Below are 19,321 nucleotides of genomic sequence, written 5' to 3' on the forward strand. Positions count from 1 at the left end.
TTTCTGAAGAGAAGGAACAATGACTGATTTTTAAAGTATATTACCACATTAGACATCTAGCATGAATGCTCTTCCTTCTTGGGACAAGAAAGAACCAAAATCTTAACAGAAACAACAGATGGTATAAGTTTGAAATGTATTCAAATAAAGGCAGGGATGAGTATTCCTTCTTTTCTATTGTTGCATTTCAATAGTTCTTCTCCTCTTTAGGATCTTCAAGTCATCTTTAAGTAATGTGAATGCATCACAACCCCTTTCAATAACCCCCACATAGGACTTGGGTTAGCTGGCAGAACCTTTCATGGATGCAGGGGCCAAGAGGTATTGCGAAGTGAACAAATGACAGAGAACTAAACAGAGGATAATAAAAGACTGCAACAGTAATGAGACAAAACTCCAACCTCACAATGAACCCTCATAATGAAGAGCCACTACCACATCCAATCATCAACCCAGACCGGGTACGTTGTCTTTTGAATCTACCCTGCATTGGATGAGTCCGTTCTCTCCCACACTAGATCCAATCCTATTAGGGCACATACAGGTAGAACACATTCTTGAATTTGAGAAAAAAACTATAGGATGGAATAGGCAGTAGAACACAGGAGTCTCAAGGCCCATTTCTTAAACACGCTACAACCAACATGCAAGATACTTAATGCACCTGTCTCGCCACCAATATTTTCTGATTGGCCCATCATTTTAAAACCAATACTGCTTTGATGTGACTAATCTGGTCCATTTTGCAACTGTTTCTGGCCAAGAATAGACTGAAAGATAGCCCACATAGATAGGACTGGCCCTTCCGACTGACATGTCACATACATCACAGTTTTTGTTTTGTTTTTGTGTGACAATTTGGGTGCAGTTATGGTTAAGGTTAACATTTGCGAAAGATGCCAAAAAAACGAGGTGTATTTAGAGTGTAGTTCTACCTCGGAAGCAATCTTTTAAACAATTTAAAATGACAAACACACATCGCAAATGTCAAAAGTAATATAGTGTTGATAAAGCAAAGAAAAAGTGTGCAAGCATCTGTTAGGGGGAAATAAAAAAAAGTCATAAAAGTGTGCGTTTTTGTGTGACAAACATATGTACAAGAGAGGAAGAACAAAGACAGAGAGAGACAGAGAGAGAGAGAGAGAGAGAGAGAGAGAGAGAGAGAGAGAGAGAGAGAGAGAGAGAGAGAGAGAGAGAGAGAGAGAAAGAGAAAGAGAGAAAAAGAGAGAGAGAGAGAGAGAGAGAGAGAGAGAGAGAGAGAGAGAGAGAGAGAGAGAGAGAGAGAGAAAGAGAAAGAGAGAAAAAGAGAGAGAGAGAGAGAGAGAGAGGGGCTGCTGAGTGCATGGACGTACCCAGCTGTTCTGTTCTTTTTAGGCTGACACGTCCCATTCAAAAAAATCTCTTTCGTGGCCCTGAATCAAACAATTAGCTTCCGCACAGAACGCAGAATCCAGGGAGCCTTTGATTCTAAAAGGGGATTTTTTCCACTTTATATGGGCCAATTATCGTCAGGTGCCTGCTGTCCTTGTTCGGTGAGGCTTTCAAATATCCCGCATTAAAAAGCTGGTTGTTACAACCACAGAGGAAAGCGATTAATTTATATCCACTTCAAGGGGGGAAATTTCACACCAGAAAAAGAACGACAGAGATACTACAATATGACATAACTGTAAGGCCACTAAAGCAAAGCCACAGACATCAACATAATCAAACAGTATTTGGACTGGAGAGATGACGCTCAAATTACAGACCAGGGTTGGCTTTGTATAAAGGTTGCAAGCTTGTGTGAATGACCATATCATGTGGCCTATGTTCAAAAATGGGGCATTTGGTTTGAAACAATTCTTTAGTGAGTGGAACATCTATTTCTTTGAGGGTTGAGTGAACTTGCTGAATCATTTGACTCATGGAGAAAGGCTGAAGTTCATACAGTCATGGCCTTTTCGAAAGGCAAAATTCAAAGTTAAGGAGTCGATATGAGCTGGCAGCATTAGACCTGTGTTGTCAGGTCCAGATCTAAGAATAGAAAAGGTGACATTGCAAAAAGAGCAATATAACACAATGATCATGATTTTAGCTCTGTTTACACCTGACATTAACATCTGTCACGAGTGATACGACCACAAGCGGTCAGCCGAGACACATTGCTTATTTTACCTGGTATGTAAATGCATATCAAATGTGTCTCGTGACCACTTGTTAACAGATTTAATTAAGGAGGTTTCTAATTTCATGACTATATACAGGATTTACAACGTGGGCCAAATGTGACACTCAATCATTAAAGGAAAATTGTGATCAACACTAATTATGCAGGCATGCTTATGCCATAACTGATACAAATGAATGCGCAAAAAGTGAAGACAATTCACTCTTAGTGAATTCCTTCCCGATCATTTTAATGATGATGAAGCAAACCTATTAGCGAACCAAAAAGCTATTACAATATGAGGAAATGTTGAAAGCGTATTGTTCACCTGCACATCGGAAGCTCTGAGCGGTGAGACCCTTTTCTACAGCCAGACAGGTAAGGATACTGAGAAAGCTAGTGGTGACGGACTGTCGTTTAGCTCTCTGGGCTTCCTTGTGCCGTCGCTCCCTGGCTGGCTTACTCCTCATCAGCACTCCGCAGGGGACTTGACTATTCTCACACTGTGGCCGCTGAGCCGTCACCGCTGTTCTTAGGGCCTCCACCCAGTCTTGAGTTTTGGACTCACTCTCTGCCCGCAAGCGCAGCACATCATCAGGGAAGACCGCCTGGAAGCGGGAGCTAGAGCCTCCGTCTTCATCATCCCGCTGCACAGCCAGACAGCAAGCCAGCCGGTACCGCAGCACTGGCTCCGACACCGGGCCTCTTCCCTCGGTCGGGAAGGCTTGCAGCTCGGTGCGGCTCAGTACAAACGTGAAGGCCCTCCAGTTGTTGAGGTCAGTGAGTTGGTGCAGAAGGCCAGCTTTAAGAACATCGGCACAGTGCTGGGTGAACAGTGGTAGGGCCGTGGGACGTACCAGCGGTCGAGGGGCTGGCACGGTCGCCGCGTCTGGATCGGGTTCGTGGGGGGTAGGTGCCGGCTCCCCTTTGCGATGGGCTGCACGGGCGGCCAAGACGCGTTCCCAGAGGAGTCTACGCCACTCCAGTGCATCCCACTGGCACGGTGCGCGTAACTGCACACGGGTGCTGTTAAAGAAGACGGCCTGCAGCACACGTCCATCCTGCGTCTGGGGAGCACTCACCCCTTGGCAGTGGGACAGCGAGAGGGCGGCACATAGCTGCTGGTTGCCGCTGCTGTCCAGGCTGTAGAGACGCAACTCACAGGGCGTAAGCTCCACATGACAGGCGGTCCAGCGTCCCCACGGTCCCTCTCTCTGCTCAAGCGTTCCCTGCTTCACCAGGCTTGGGCTGCTCTCTTTATGAGCTGGAAAAGAAAAGTCAGAAAGAGCACCTTTAATACAAATAACAGACTACAAACTAAAAATGTCTTTAAATAACTATACAATTTTATATGAATATTAGGCCTTTTGCTGCACTGTGTCAAGCCAATGGCAAACCTGTGATTGCACAGGACAATTTGAGGGAATATTGTGGATCCAATACTTTCTGGTGACTTGCACTATGCAAACAAGACTTTTTACTTCTTGATTCTTTTATAACAAGAAGTACATAATTAAATGGAAAGAACATTAACCAACATTAACCAACAATGCCAACATTAACTAGCAACTGCATTTTTTCAACTCACATTTCTCAAATGATTACTTTTTCCGAGGACTACATATAAAAAAAAAAAAACTGTAGCCAATTTACTAACCCAAAAATGGCAAAATATCCCAAATAAATGAGAAGCATTATAGAAAAACCCCCAAAAAGGATTACATTTCTCCAAAGACTTTAGCTAATATATGTAATTATTTAATATGTAATTTTAGCCAATTTGCCATCAAAAGATGTCCAAATAAATGAGAAACGCATTTTTGAAAAAGAAGACATTTTTGAACATTACATTGCTCAGAGATTTAAAAATGTAGCAATTTTTTTGGCAATTTTTAGCGAGGTTGTGAGAAAATCGTAAAATTAAAGGCATGAATGTGAAACACTTACACTAGTCACTAGAAAAATATTGTCCTGTCCGAAAAAGGCTATATGGTAATATTATTCATTAATTTTTCATTTTAAATGCCCATCATGCTAGTACCTCCTTCAGTGGAACCAGTGCCCCCCCTCTCTCATGTTACTCTTGAGCTCTGTATGAGAGATGTTCACATCATCCATGATGGATGCTATTATGGTATGTGATAGCAGTCTATCCAGCCACCGCAAAGCAGGAAGAACCATTATTGTGTGTTGGGCTGCTGTGCAAACAAAACGGCAAATAGTGACCCCTAATCTTTGCCACTCCTTTCCAGTCCTTCCTTTTTCTGTCCATTTCTTTCATATACTCCCTCCTTTATCTCCTTTCCTCTCTTGGTCCACAACACTCCTCATCCTTACAATTCCTTGGCTGGAAACTGCCCGTTTCCCTCTCAACCATCGGGAACCTGCTGTTTTCCCCGTACTTCTGGGCCTGGCCAGACCAATAGAAACAGACAGAGGCCAAGAGGAGGGTAAATTAAAAGCAAATGCCCTTGTATTGTTTTCTTTAAGTCTTATCTCTAATGTACCAGTCAAAACTGCACCTTCCATAACATCTGTAACTTATAACGGACAATCCCCTCCCACTTTTTGCTGATAAACTGTGAGCTCTGAAGGTTGGGTTACTTTGAGTAGCCAGCAAAACCTGCGACAGCTGACGTGCTTTGGGCCTCTGGAGTGCTGTTGTGGGTGTTTGGGGACTCCTTGCACTCAGAGGTCTTCAAAGGTGCATAGTTTGCAGCTATTGAAAGAGTCACAACTAATTTCACAGGAGAAAGGACATGAGGCGTGCTGACATGACCCAATTAGCGAGCTGGTGCAAAGCCAGTAGGCCTGCAGAGCCTGAACCTTTCCAAGACCGTTCCCTCTGCAAGTTACTAAAACACCTATTTGAGAGAGACTGGCGGAAAAAAAAACACAGTACTAGTGATGCTATACCACTCACAGATGGGCACGAGGGAAACAGTCTGACTCGAAATCTGAGCCGGAAGGGAAAAAAAGCAGACAGAATGGAGCAGAAAGGAAGTAATCTGGACAATTTTAAGATACAAAAAATATCCAGTAAATACATTGGTAGAAAAAATATATTTAAAATAAATGCTGTTGTTGTGAACGTTCTATTAATCAAAAATCCTGAAATTTCGAGAAAAATATTAAGCAGCACAACTGTTTTCAACACTGATAATAAGAAATTCTGAGGGATCATGTGATACTAAAGACTAGAATAATGGCTGCTGAAAATGTAGCATTGGCATCACAGAAATAAACAAAACTTTAAAATATATTAAAATATTGTAATGATATTTTACAATATTACGGTCTCTGAAACTAACACATTAACTCAAAATAAACAGCAGTATACCTACACAGTGATGGGTTAATTTGGTTTAGTTTGACATAACAGATCAAGCAATCTTGATTGACTCCCTGATCTTTTAACCAGAACCTCTGCAATTTGCTTTAGATTGCGATTTCAGCATAAATCGAATTTAAGATCTGTAACTGTATTCAACTAAGAATAAAATTGTATTGCTTGAGGTCCAATAAACATGCAAATGAGTAGGCACGACTCGTTTCAGACCTGCAGTAATCAAAGAGAAAGCAACACATGGAAGAGTCACATCATAACATGACATCATAATAAACAATGAAATGTTGGGAGTATAATCTCTGTCTACTTAGCACTTCAATTAAAGACAACTAGTAAGTTCTGTAGCACTGACCCTTTGCTGCTTACATTTCTGTGGAAACCATGATAGACTTTTTTTCTCAGGATTCTTTAATGAACAGAAATTATTCAAATAGAAAGTTCAAAAGAACAGCATTTATTTGAAATAGAAATCTTTTGTGAAATTATAAATGCATTTACTGTCATTTTTGATCCATTTAATGCATCCTTACTGAATAAAAGTATTAATTTCTAAAAAAAAAAAATAATAATATCTTTCTGTAATCCGTTCCCCAAACTTTTTAATGGTAGTGTAATTTTAAACATGTAAAATGTCTTAAAAAAAGGTTTCTTTAATAAAAAAAAAATATACATTTTAATTAAGTTGAATCTAAGGCCAGTCAAACAAGACGTTGAAAAATGGGTGCAAACAAAGCAGACTAAATTGAAATTGACGCTTGGAGCCAAGTCAAGCATAGCGCAAACACTGACCTGTGCAGTGAAGAGTGTATGGGTTTCTCCAGTTTTAATCAGTAGATCTATCAGAATTAGAAACTGGGTGGGTTGCCAATATCTTAATGTCACCTAGGATTCAATCTCAGTCACTGAACAAACGGTGGGCATTCGAGCATGGAACTTGCTTCTATTTCCAGTTGCTCCCTTTGGCACATTTTGCTGTAATTAACAATTTGCCCCATTAAGTTTTAATACGGAAGCAAGGACAGCCAAGAGGATTGGTATCACCTGCCGATTTGCTAAACCTAGTACTGATTTATTGGATGTAGAAATAAATCAGCCTTTTCGAAATGAGTTAATATAAAATTAAACCAGACTACACTGGATATAAAAAGATTTAAAACAAAGTGACCATTTATATTAGTGAACGTGTATTTTATTAAATCAAAGTAGCATGTTAATCATAATATGCCTCTGGGTTTCTACTGTTCTTGTTCTGGTATGACCTTGTCTAAATAAACCCTTCAGTAGAAAACACAACAAACAAACTCATTGAACCCCCTCGACATAAAAGGACGTGATTCCTGCAAAGAGCGCAGTTGAGTGGTGTTGACAGAGACATAGACACAACAAATCAAAGGTGTGAGGAGATAAAAGCTACAACATCACATGATGACATTTTAATAAAGTGTACAAAGTGATGAAAAACAATGTCATTTGAGCAAGTGAATAGTCTTTTGATGGATAACAGCTGTAATAATAATACCATCTAAACAGATGTGACACGATAAAGTGCTAGGCTAATCGATAAAAGTTGAGAGTTTTTTCCAATGTTGAGCTTCTGTCCTAACCAGCCACAAAAGGTGACAAGTGGGACAGTGAAATCTCATTGGTCCAAAATCCAACTTAACGCAACCGATGGTATATACAGCACAATATTCAAGTTCAGGAACTAGTAAATATCCCATTCACTTTCTCCACAGGGGAACTGATTTTTAATGACAACTTGTAAACCTTTAAAGACGAAGCTACTGTCAGCTATGAGGTTGTTAATCAATGGTATATCCTTTTGTTGAAGCAATCAGCCTGCGTTCTATCAACACATTTTTTTAATAATTGTGTTTAACAGTGGAATTCCTGGTCAAAACTCATTACCCATGATTCTGCATTAATAATAAAAAATCTAATTTATTGCACTTACAGGAATTGTAGCCGAGTTCTTTCCATCATTAAAGCTGCTAAGTATAGAGTCTTGTACCTTAGTCTTTTTTCCCCAAATGCTTTTTTGGGTTAAAATCATTTAATGTGATGATTCACCTTGCAACTCTTCAACAATCTTTTAAAATCCCTATGGAAAAAATGAATTAGACCAAGACCACTAACCAAGTGGTTATATAGCATCACTCAGCATTTTTACTTTCGGTGTGGACGGCCAAATTTCCTGTCGCTTGGTTTGACACTTGGACACTTGGTTTTGAATGAGATACGATTTGTTTGAACTTGTTGCATCTCTGCACTACACATCAATTCCAATTAAATGCATAAATAATAATTGTAGTTTAATTCTTACCATCTCTGTAGTCGTTCAGTGCCATGTTCTTGAGGGTATTTTTGTCAATGGCTGGTATGCCATTATCGGTGTAAGTGCGGTTGTTGACGTCTGAACGGGAGCGGTTGTGGCCACGTTTGAAGCCGCCATTGGATGAATTGGTGGTTGAGTTCGCCTCTTTGGCATGCGCCGCCAAATCATTGGTGGATCGTGCCCGGTTCCTTTTTCCATGTCGTAGGCCCAGCACGCTGAAGGACGTCTGCTCTGCCCAGGCCATATTGCCAGGTGATATCTCCGACTGCTTTCCTGTCAGTAGCCCCCACACGCCACTGGAATTCAACTTGTCCATGGTGGACGCCTCTTTAAGCTTGGGCGGACGTACCTGGCCATCCCCTTGATTGTCAGCGAGGCAGTGCAGGTAATCCTCTGTGGCCTCGAGGGCAGGGCTAATGTCCACGACCTCCAGACCCTCCATCACCTCAACAGTTTTGGTGTCACAGAAGCGGAGGGGTGGGGCAAATGGACCGATTCCTTACGTGTGCGAGGGTAGATAGGGCAGGATCGAGAGGCCTCAAGGCACCGCAGACGGAACATCTGCTGTCTGACCCGAAAGGAGAGTTGCAAAACAGATGGAACACAAAAGCCTGAACCCCTTCCAATACTGTCACTTTCTGTGCCAAGTCAGCCAACGTTGTTAATCAAGCACCTAATGAGAACTGACCGCTGTGCCAGCTATCAGTATCACCACTGGGTAAGGTGAGGTCAGCAGAACCTGAGTGTAAACTCAGAGCTGTTTAGAACAGGTGTTGCCTCATTCAGACAATTAAATCACTGCAGTCAGTAAGGCGTTGATTCAGTGAGTGATAAATCCAAGGTGGCACCAGGACGTCCTTCCCCAGGGCCAGACATCCTAAATTTAGACAAACAAGAAAGAAAAGCACAATACGGTCAGCAAAGGACAATATGGACAGCTGATGTTCTAGTAGTGATGAGCCTCTGAGCAAAAAGTATAACATCAGGAATTGTACAACATTTGAGCCCCAACTACACAAGTAATTTTTCTGACAAACCATGCCCTGTCCCAAACCCTAGTGAGCTTCCTTGCAGTCTACCACCTATATAGACATTTGCCCTCTAAGGTGGCATACTCTCTGCAGCTGAACATCATAAGTGACTGATTTTCCAGCAACTATGTGAGACATGCGCACTGATGCAACTGATGCTGGTAGGTTAACAACATGATGAATGTTACGTCCAGATTACATTCAAACTAAAGCTTACTTCTATAAAGAATGTACTTTTCATTGTGGTACTCAACTTGTGATACCTACTCAAATGTGGCATCTACCTATCAGACTTCGGATTCAGTTTGTATCTAACGATGGACAACTTTCCCAGTTGCACCACGTCTTGCTGTTTTTTCAGCATCTTGCACAGTAACTTATGTGTAAAGTAAAAAGTAGCTTGTTTCAAGAGTCCGCGCTCTTTTCCATTCCACTTAAATGCAAACGCAAAAACGTGTTCTGCGTGAATGCCCCCTAATGCTGCTTCCTTTTGATGCAGCCTTCACATCTTTATGACAAACGATGTGTCAGCAGCTGAACTTCACTCACCTTGACCTGTATTTATGGCAAAATCATAACAAGACATTGTCAAATTCACAATACTACCTTAGCGCCGTGGAATCCATTCAACAGGCTACCTTATTTTCCAGAGCTTCGGGCTCACAGACAAACCTGGAAGTTTCCAGCCTCTCCAAACATGAGCATGGCTTGGTTCTTTCTTTGATTTTTGTTTCACATAGTTATGCAGTCTCTCCTCATCTAACTCATGTCTACATCCTCCCGCACTAACATTGATTTCCTCTGCACTCCGGCTCAGTGTCTTTCACTTTCTTTACACCATCAATTATTAAAAAGACCATTACATCATTACATCATCTCAGAGAAGAGGCTCACCAGACCCATGAGAATAAACAGAGAAACAAAGAAAGACATATAAAGGCAGACCAACAGACAGCTGTGCAAATCAGTGATTTCCGTTGGTTTAAAACTCACCAACAAAACAAGCAAATCTTCAAATCAATTAATACTATAAAATAATGAGTATCAAAACTTAAAATGGATAGTTCTCTAAAAATTCTGTCATCATTTTCTCACCATAAAGTCATTCCAAACCTTTAAAAAGAAGAAATTTTCTGAAAAGTCTCATGGAAGACAACATTCTTCAAACTCAAGGCACAATCATAGCAAGGCATTGTCACGCTATTATGCTATAAGGAATCATAGCAATATCATGCAAGTACCTTGAAGGCCGTGGATAAATGTGTTCCACAGAAGAAAGAAATTCATACAGGATCAGAGCAACATGAGGGTGTGTAAGGCCATGTACATTGTAAAGTTTCTGGAGTGACAACTGTATTTCAATATGGGAAATTACAATGATTGACACCATGGTAAACATAAGGCCAATTCAGACAGGACTAGTTTTCCATGGGGACATTAGAGAAATTAATGTTTCAGACGTACTTTGAGATTTTAATCCCGTCCGTATCTGCCAAGTCAGTGTTTTTCTCACACAACCACTGTAAAAAATTCCATGGCAAATTACCTAGACCCTACTGTTTTTCAGCAAACTCAATGGTCCTCTGAGAAATCTAATCCCGTCTGAATGCGAATGTCTGTGATTGCTGATTAATAGAATTATTCTAGCGCTTCTCCTCATGTGTTTTTGTCCTACCTGAGCTATCGTTTGCACACCAATCTTCGGCATGCTTTCATTTAGTTTCAATATAGATGGTCTCCGACGGAAAAATAACATAAACAATCAATAAATAGAGCCAAATCGTGGAATTGCGAAGATTGCCCATTTTAATATCAGTCAGGTAAAAGTAAGATACTTGTTTAGGTTTCTCTGCATACTTATGCAAGTTTGTTATAAACAGCCACTGCAATAAACTTGTGAAGTTTACTTAAATAGGATATTTATAATAAATTAAAAATAATCAATTAAAAGACACATACGACATACGTGATGCACGCAAGCTCAGCAGATGACAAATCAGTACATTAAATCACAGACGTTGAGTGATAAGAATTGTAACTCAAATGTTGTTTAGGAAACTAGTCCCGTCCGAATAGGGCTTTAGCAACATTTTACGAAAATTGTACAACATAGCGAAAATTTTCTGTGCAGTTTTTAAAAAAAAACTAGTAGTACAGACCAGCAGCCAGCCATGAGACCCAGACCCACAACAGTAAAAACTTGAGCTGGTGATCTTCACACCTCTGCTTGTGGACACACTATTCAGACGGTGATGAGGAGGCCCTCTTCTGCCGTTCTATTTTTAGCCATCTCACAGCAAACATCAATCTGCACACTGAGGCAGTGACAAAGCAAAGTTATGTCCTGCATGTCGCATGTGAGAATCATAAAGTGAAAGCAGTAGAGAGGAGATGTGCACCCTCTTCTTAAATGTCATTTTACACAATATGTTCACGTTATTGCTGCAGCAATAAATCAGATTTATTCTGTTATAATGTGATGAGCGGTAAGTTGTGTGTTATCATAAAATCATATTATCACAGATCTATGATAATATGATTTTATGGAAACACAAAAACCGCTAACTGCCAGTAAACTAAACTGCTTATCTTTTGAGATGTTACACTAAAAAGTACTGTGGTATCAGATGCTAATGATACCATCCTCAAATAATACAATGGTAAATCTGGTCAATTGTAAAACACCATCGCTACATTTATGCTAGTGTTGTAAGGCAAGTGTTTTCTTTTCTTTTTTTCTCCACTGCTGTCAGCTGATGGAGTTTTGGTTCCTTGACACTGACTGCGCTTTGTAATTAAACGTGATATGACTTGACAAAACAGACACAAAACTACGAGCGACGACCCCTTACTTCAGACTGTTCACACCAGACCTTCTTCACTGAATAAAAACCATATACAATATTTAAATCGACAAGAGTCATGGATTGCTTTAATTACTAACTTGATGTACTTACAGTTCACACATGTGCAGCTGACACACAAGCAAGCTGCGAGATATACGAGAACAGACGTAAAAATTGAAATAAAATAAAATAAAACCCCTCTAATATCAAGGTTTGCCCCTCTTCTGAAAGAAATGGTGCTTTTATTCACAAGTCGCTGATTCGCTTAATTTAGCCGATGACTTCATACCATGATGCTAGTTAGCACTCGGCTACATCAGCTGCCAATGACATTTGTGTCATCCGATTGTGTTTAACTCTCAGCGATTATAATAAGTTTATGTATCACTGGTAATAAGAGAATGACTATGACACAAAGTACGAGCATGAAAAGAGCAGATAATCCGTTATTTGTATGTGAAAGTGACTCACCCGATTCTGTTTACAATCTGTCACATTCAGTTCCGTCAGCAAAAATGCGCACCGGGTAAAACAACATCCTGCGTTAAATGGTTCCGGCTGCCTTTATTTATTTTTTATAGGCCTACTACTTCATTTATTCTATTTCGTGATTATGATGGTATTCTTTGTAGTATCTTGGACTACCATGTTAATTCATGGTACATGGACATAATTATTCAGTACCGTGGTATTGTCATCTGACACTATCACTGCATCATGGTACCACCACAGTACATTTCTGTAAGCCAAGTGAGATTTCAGATTTAGGCTACTTTAGTGGAACAACGTCTTTCAGTGTTTCCTTGTTAACACGAGTCACAAAATAATCTGCAAGGTTTGCAAAAGAAAAGCGTCTGTGAGTCACCCAGCATCAATATTATGGGCCTATGCTTCTTGACATCATGCCACCAAACCTCCATTAGAATCCATCATAAATAGTGAATAATGACATCAGCTGTTGTGTAGGAGTGTATAAAATCCTTTTAGCTACTCTGTAATATCGCAGAGACTTGTTTAATCAATCTCTCTTCTCTCACAAACACCAGCATCATTTGCACATATCTCAGTCATTGGCAACCCACGTGGACCTGGAATGAGATGCCATACAAATGAACACAAAAGGAGTCTAACTGCATAAAAGATCTATGCATTCTTAATGTGAAAACTGTGGTCGACATTAAGACTTTGTGCAATAGTGAAGCCAAGTGGTTTGGCATGAGTGGCAAAGATGGGATTTTTTGTAATAGCCAACAGCCGTTCTTGAAGCCAGCCCTGCATCTATTGTTCAGTGTCCCCACAGAAAAAGAAACATTATTCAAGTCTTTTTCAGGCCACAGACAGAAACACAGTAATTATCGTGGGCTCCGGGCTAAACCTGCGACCTCCCCTCCAATCCTCCTCTTCTCCCCCTGCTACCCTTTCTGAGAGCTCATTGTCTTGACTTGTTTAAAGAAAGGCTTCGTTAATGAAGGAGGAGGGGACATGGACTAATGGGCTCAAATAAGTTCCTCTCCGCGATATTGTTGTGGGATAATGGCGCTACGAGACCCAGCTGTAAACTTGCAGGAGCCATATTGTGCGTGACCTATATAGACCCTCATCTGAACCCATGCTGAATGCTGATCTGCCCCAGAAAACTCAACGTTTCTCTCCCCCTTCTCTTTTCTGTCTTCTTTTTTCTGTTGCTCTGATTCAATTAAGAGAGTCAGCAATTGGACAGGCCGCTGTTAGTGACATGTAGAGAGGGAGAAGAAGAGAATGGGACACAGCAATTAATATTGAAACGCTAACCTTGTTAACCTTGACAAAGGTAGCAATTGTATGAAATGCTTGTCCACTTGTGGTTATGAATTTATCTTCATTAATGTTTATTAAAGAAATGTTAACTTTGCTAACCTTGTCAAATGGCAGCAAATAAACTCCTAGTCCACAATTCACAATTCACACATATGCATTCATATTTTATCATGTGTACCATTTTTATTATTTTATTTAGCAACAATGCGCTAAATTGATCAAAAATGACAGTAGAGACATTTATAATGATACAAAAGATTTATATTTTAAATAAATGCTGTTCTTCAAACTTTCTTAAATCCTACAAAAGACACTTTGTTAAGCAGCACAACCATTTTCAACAGTGATAATGAAAAAAAATGTTTGAGCACCAAATTAGCATATTAGAATGATTTGCCATCACATTAATAAATAACATTTTAAAATATAATAAAATAGAAAACAGTTATTTTAAATCATAAGAGTATTTCAATGTTTAAATATTTTGATCAAATAAATGCAGCTTTGGTGAACATAAAAATATTATATATAAAAAAAAAAAAATCTTACTGACCCCAAACTTTTGAACATTAGAACATTTCTGAAGCTAACTTAATAACTATTAAATCGTAATTAACAATACAGTCATACATCTTGCTGCTCCTCAAAAGCTTTGGTTACTGTACCATACCCTCATTAGTTTGCTTTGTTAAACAGTTATGGATCATACTTGTATACTTTAGTATTTTTACATGATACCTTTAATTCATAATAAATTTTACTTGTAAATAAACATCTAAAGCCCACTTATATTCCTTTGATAGACAAAGAAGAAATACATCCTTATGAACAAGGTTGCTATTTTTGGTTTGAACAATATAGTTGATGTAGCATAATTTTCTCAAATTGGATGGAAGTGGGTACCATCATTTCAGCACAAACTACAGCACAGAGAACTGATCATCAGCATGAAAAAAACAAGCCTGAGCCACAGCACAACTATTCCTTTATGTCTTTGAAATTTATCCTCATATCAGACTCCCATCTCTCTCTCTCTCTCTCTTGCTCATATCTTGACCCATGAGCCTCTTCTTTTCACTGTTTGTGTTTTCAGTGTCTATTTGGATTCTGTGCTCCTGCACTGATGACTAAATTATGATTGGGCATAAGGATAGCAGGGCTTTCATCTGCCCAGCGTTGTTCCACGCTTTCCTCTCCAACACAAAGGGCCCCTCTGCCTCTGCTCGGCCCGCTTTTGAAGAGCAGAGTGGCTATGGGTCCCCATGGAAACCACTGCGTTCCCTACAGGAGAAAGGTGTACTCTCAAACAGAGAGAGAGAGAGAGAGAGAGAAACAACGTCAAGCCATATCTCAATCATTGATCGCTTTATTCATTTTCAATGTGCAATGTTGCTCTAAAGGTGCAAACATGCTGGTGCAAATGTTGACTGGTTTTGTGACCTGTGTTAAAATGTTTGTAAATGCAAAATATAGCTATATATTCGACAGATTTCAATACAAATAAAAGCCCCTTAACCTAAACCTTAAAAGTATAGAGTTGGTATACTTTAACCAAACTATAAGTTGGTATCCTGATAGATAGCATTTTTTTTAACTGAGTTCATGAAAAGCCTGAACTTTTCTTGACAGCTGATGCCTAATTGAATTGACCAATGAAATCGACTGCGGGGCGGGGTTTGCATCGCAGTGGCCTTTACTATACTCCAGTCCAGTGACCTCAGCTTGTGCATGTTTTACGTTTACGTCGGAAAGACCACCGGCCTCTATTTCATATTCATAAGGCTTTACTTCCTGTGGCACAATAGTAATCTTTACTCTAACAATGCCCATGAATGAGTCTCCATTCACACAGGGAGAATCCAATTATCACGGCACAATGGTGACAGTCTGAGGGATGCTGTCTTTATCCTCTCTCTCTCACGCCCGATGTCTTTCCCTCCACTCTCCGCTCTCACTGGGCGTCACAGATATCTAATAAAGTCAAGGACACTTGGCCTGGAGAGTGTAGGTAGAAGTCTTTGTTCGGACTATTCGGTACTCAGACACACTCTGATTTCTGGTCACTTGGAGGAAGTCACATCCTGTAGGCCTACAAGTGCACATTTTACAGTGCTCATGGTGTTTTAATTAATGTATTTTTCCATTTAAACACTGATTATAAAATAATAATAAATAAAAAATAATTTGAAAATCTCTGTGTCCTTCGCTGTAGAATGATGGCAGGCTCCAAAAGCCACTAGAAGGCAAGCCTGCAACCTTTAGCCAAAAAAGCGTAATGGCTAATGCTAATGCTGCGGTTGTGTCAGTACGCAGGGAAGGAGACCAGAGGCCGTTGTTTTTAATGAATGTCAATGGAGAAGAGGCTTCACTACACTGAATAAATCACTTTTGTGAAGAAATAGCTTAAAGCTACACCGTGTAGGATTTTCTCCCATCTAGCGGTGAAATTGTTTATGACTACCAACTGAATATTACTTTCTAGCCCCTCCCATTCCGAGGGCATTTTAACTCCTACGGTGGCCGTACTATTTCAAATCTGCCGGCAGTCGCGAGTAATCTCCCCCTCGCATTCGTCACGGTGCCACTGAGTGTAAAAACGCGAAAGGCGAAGCTTGAATTTCCAGGTATGTCCCTCTTTGGCTAATGTATTTTCAAGATGGAGGCGCAACATGGCTGCCGCCATTCGAGCGACTCGCTCGTATGTATTCTAAATGGCAGATTCTACGCTTACGAGAATACTTGATTAGTTGGTTGAAGTGATTACACATTAATGAGCACATATCATTTTGAAAGAACAAAGTGTTTTTTTGCTAAGAATCAACTTAAAAAATTGCACAGTGTAGCTTTAAAGGGATACTCCACTTTTTTCGGAAATAAGCTCATTTTACAACTCCCCCAGAGTTAAACAGTTGAGTTTTACCGTTTTAGAATCCATTCAGCCGAACTCCGGGTCTGACGGTACCACTTTTAGCATAGCTTAGCACAGATCATTGATTCTGATGAGTCCAGTAGCATTTCTTTCAAAATGACCAAAGAGTTTCAATATTTTTCCTATTTAAAACTTGACTCTTCTGTAGTTAAACCGTGTACTAAGATCGACGGAAAATGAAAAGTTGCGATTTTCTAAGCCTATATGGCTAGGAACTACTCTCATTCCAGCGTAATAATCAAGGAACTGTGCGGCTGTACCATGAGTGCAGCAGGCGTAATGATATGACGCAGCGCCTGAAAATAGTCCCCAGCTCGGTAACTTCTTCCAACGTGACCGGGACTAAGTTTGTCTAACCTATTAGACCCATTTTCAGGCGCTGCGTCATATCATTACGCCTGCTGCACTCATGGTACAGCCGCACAGTTCCTTGATTATTACGCTGGAATGAGAGTAGTTCCTAGCCATATAGGTTTAGAAAATCGCAACTTTTCATTTTCCGTCGATCTTAGTACACGGTTTAACTACAGAAGAGTCAAGTTTTAAATAGGAAAAATATTGAAACTCTTTGGTCATTTTGAAAGAAATGCTACTGGACTCATCTGAATCAATGATCTGTGCTAAGCTATGCTAAAAGTGGTACCGTCAGACCCGGAGTTCGGCTGAATGGATTCTAAAACGGTAAAACTAAACTGTTTAACTCTGGGGGAGATGTAAAATGAGCATATTTCCGAAAAAAGTGGAGTATCCCTTTAATGAATTGACTGCCTGTCCACTAGTCTTCAACATGTTTTATGCTAAACAATACTTTTATTGGAAACGATATGTAGATTTTTACTATGATAAAAGGTTGTAAGAGAAGGCCGATAAGGGAATGTCACTACAGGTAAGACTCATTTGAAGGCCATCTTTGAAGGATCTTTGGAAGGCAGCCTAGGAAGGACACAGTCTAGGTAGGATGCAGCCTTCGGTTTGAGAAACACCCATTGTAGCCTATATTGTCTAAAGAAAGTAAAAAATATCAATGTTTTCTTTCTTTGGCTTTTAGGTTTTATACCAGTTATGATAAGACTTGAATTGTAATGACTATTATAACTGCATGTATAGGCTATGCATATACAATTTAATGAATAAAAAGAAAATTAATAATTTAATTATAAATATTGTATGTTGTTTAATGAAAATAAAAAAAGCCCTGCAGTGTCTAATATTTTGCAGCTAATAGAGATATTCACGCTCTTTTTTCCCGCTGTAAAGCACATTCCACAAACAATGTAATCCTACTGTACGTACATTTACTACCGATATAACACCAAATATAGAACATTTATTCACAAGACCAAGGTGCTAATCCACAAGAAACTGATTAAACTGTAACTGACTGTCATTACACTTTGAACGGCGGGCACAGACGTCACTGCCATTACATGATAGGCTGAGGTGCCTCACGTGATCCAAGTAAGCCGTTGCGCTTTCTCCAATGGTAAGAGAGACAGCTCCCTACTAATCTCTGCAGGTTTCTTGCAACAGGTTGTCCGTTCGCTCTTCACGTCATTGTGCTGCCATCTAGTGAATAAACTGTCACAATCTCCTCAACTGACAACATTTTGATTTCATCAGGTAACAGACACACCACCAAAAATATGACATTTTGTTGCAGCAAAGTTCAAAATGTTATATTTTATGTAAACAAACAGAGTCTGTAACTAAACCACAGCATTTTTTTGTAGTCCAGTATTCAATATACACTACAGTTTAAAAGTTACACACAGTAGGCTAGTGGCCAAAAGTGTATCTGGAGGGGATATTTGGGTTACGTTGTTTAAGATGTCTTTGTTACAGCGTAATTATACATTTAAGTAGCCTAGGCTACTGAGTAACGTTAGCCTAATATTAGTTAACCAAGGCCTGGGGCCTGTACCATGATGGTAGCTGAACAAACTCAGGGTTACAGGATTAGTTTGGAGTTGACAAAAGCAAACTAATCCAACCAGGCTTTGTTGGTACCATGATGCTGATCATCAACTTTCTCTGTGTGACATCAGTAGCGAACAGCCAATCACATGCTGAGAAAGAGTGAAACTGCGATTCATTTCTCGTGAGAGAAGCTTTTAATAAAAGTATTAAATTATTAAGAATTTTTGTTTAAAAACAAATTTACACAGCAGAAAGAAAATAGCTGTCTATTAAAGAGGACAACTAAAAGAAAAGGTCTCGCTTCTGTATAACAGTGCAAGTAAAAGTTGTGAAGTTAATTTATAGGCTACTGTCAACGCTCCCATTTTCCCCGTGAGTCTCCCGTATTTCACACCCATCCCCCGCCCCCCTCCCGTTTAGTTATTTCTCCTGCCTTGAAACTCCCGTTATTTGTATGGCCCAAACGTCGTATGAATAATCACATCAATATATTATTCCAAGGTTGTCCAGTTGCCAGATCTTGTATGAAACCCATCCTACTCGCGCAGCACATCATACAAATTTCAACCCATTTGTGAGCTCAACCTGACAACCTACAACCCAGTTGTGCCGTCGATATCTGCGCAGGTAACGTTAGTAGACGCGGGAAGTTGAATAAGAGTTACTGGTATAAATGGGAAAAGAGTGACCGTTTTTTTCTGTCATCCTTTGGCTGCATGGCGTTACATTATGATGCGCTTTTATTCTTGCTAATGCTTTTAAACCATTCAAGCCATATCTTAGGCTAGCCTAACGTTAATTATTTTGTAAAACTTTAAAAGCGGAAAGCGTATCACTCATTCCTGGGAATACATTTGACATCGCAGCCTGACCTTGACGGAAATAAATATCCTACGCCAAAAGTAGCTGCCAGAGAAAAAGTCTCAGCTGTGCTCAGATTTGTAAACCGTACAGTTGCTTTGGTTTTT

General features: G+C 39.8%; 1 protein-coding gene across 1 annotated transcript in view; it reads right to left on the reverse strand.

Annotated features, from left to right (window-relative positions):
- plekhm3 (pleckstrin homology domain containing, family M, member 3) overlaps positions 1-12,231 on the reverse strand; it is a 42,220-nt gene extending 29,989 nt beyond the window's left edge. The window contains exons 1-3 of the mRNA XM_084420499.1: positions 12,182-12,231; positions 7,822-8,710; positions 2,478-3,413 (exon numbers count right to left, since the gene is read on the reverse strand). Of these exons, the coding sequence (XP_084276625.1) occupies positions 2,478-3,413; positions 7,822-8,275 (1,390 nt within the window). The 5' untranslated portion in view covers positions 8,276-8,710; positions 12,182-12,231. The remainder of the gene's footprint in view (positions 1-2,477; positions 3,414-7,821; positions 8,711-12,181) is intronic.
- Between the last annotated feature and the right edge of the window lie 7,090 nt (positions 12,232-19,321).

Source organism: Rutilus rutilus, assembly GCF_951802725.1.
Source record: "Rutilus rutilus genome assembly, chromosome: 10".
NCBI lineage: Eukaryota > Metazoa > Chordata > Actinopteri > Cypriniformes > Leuciscidae > Rutilus > Rutilus rutilus.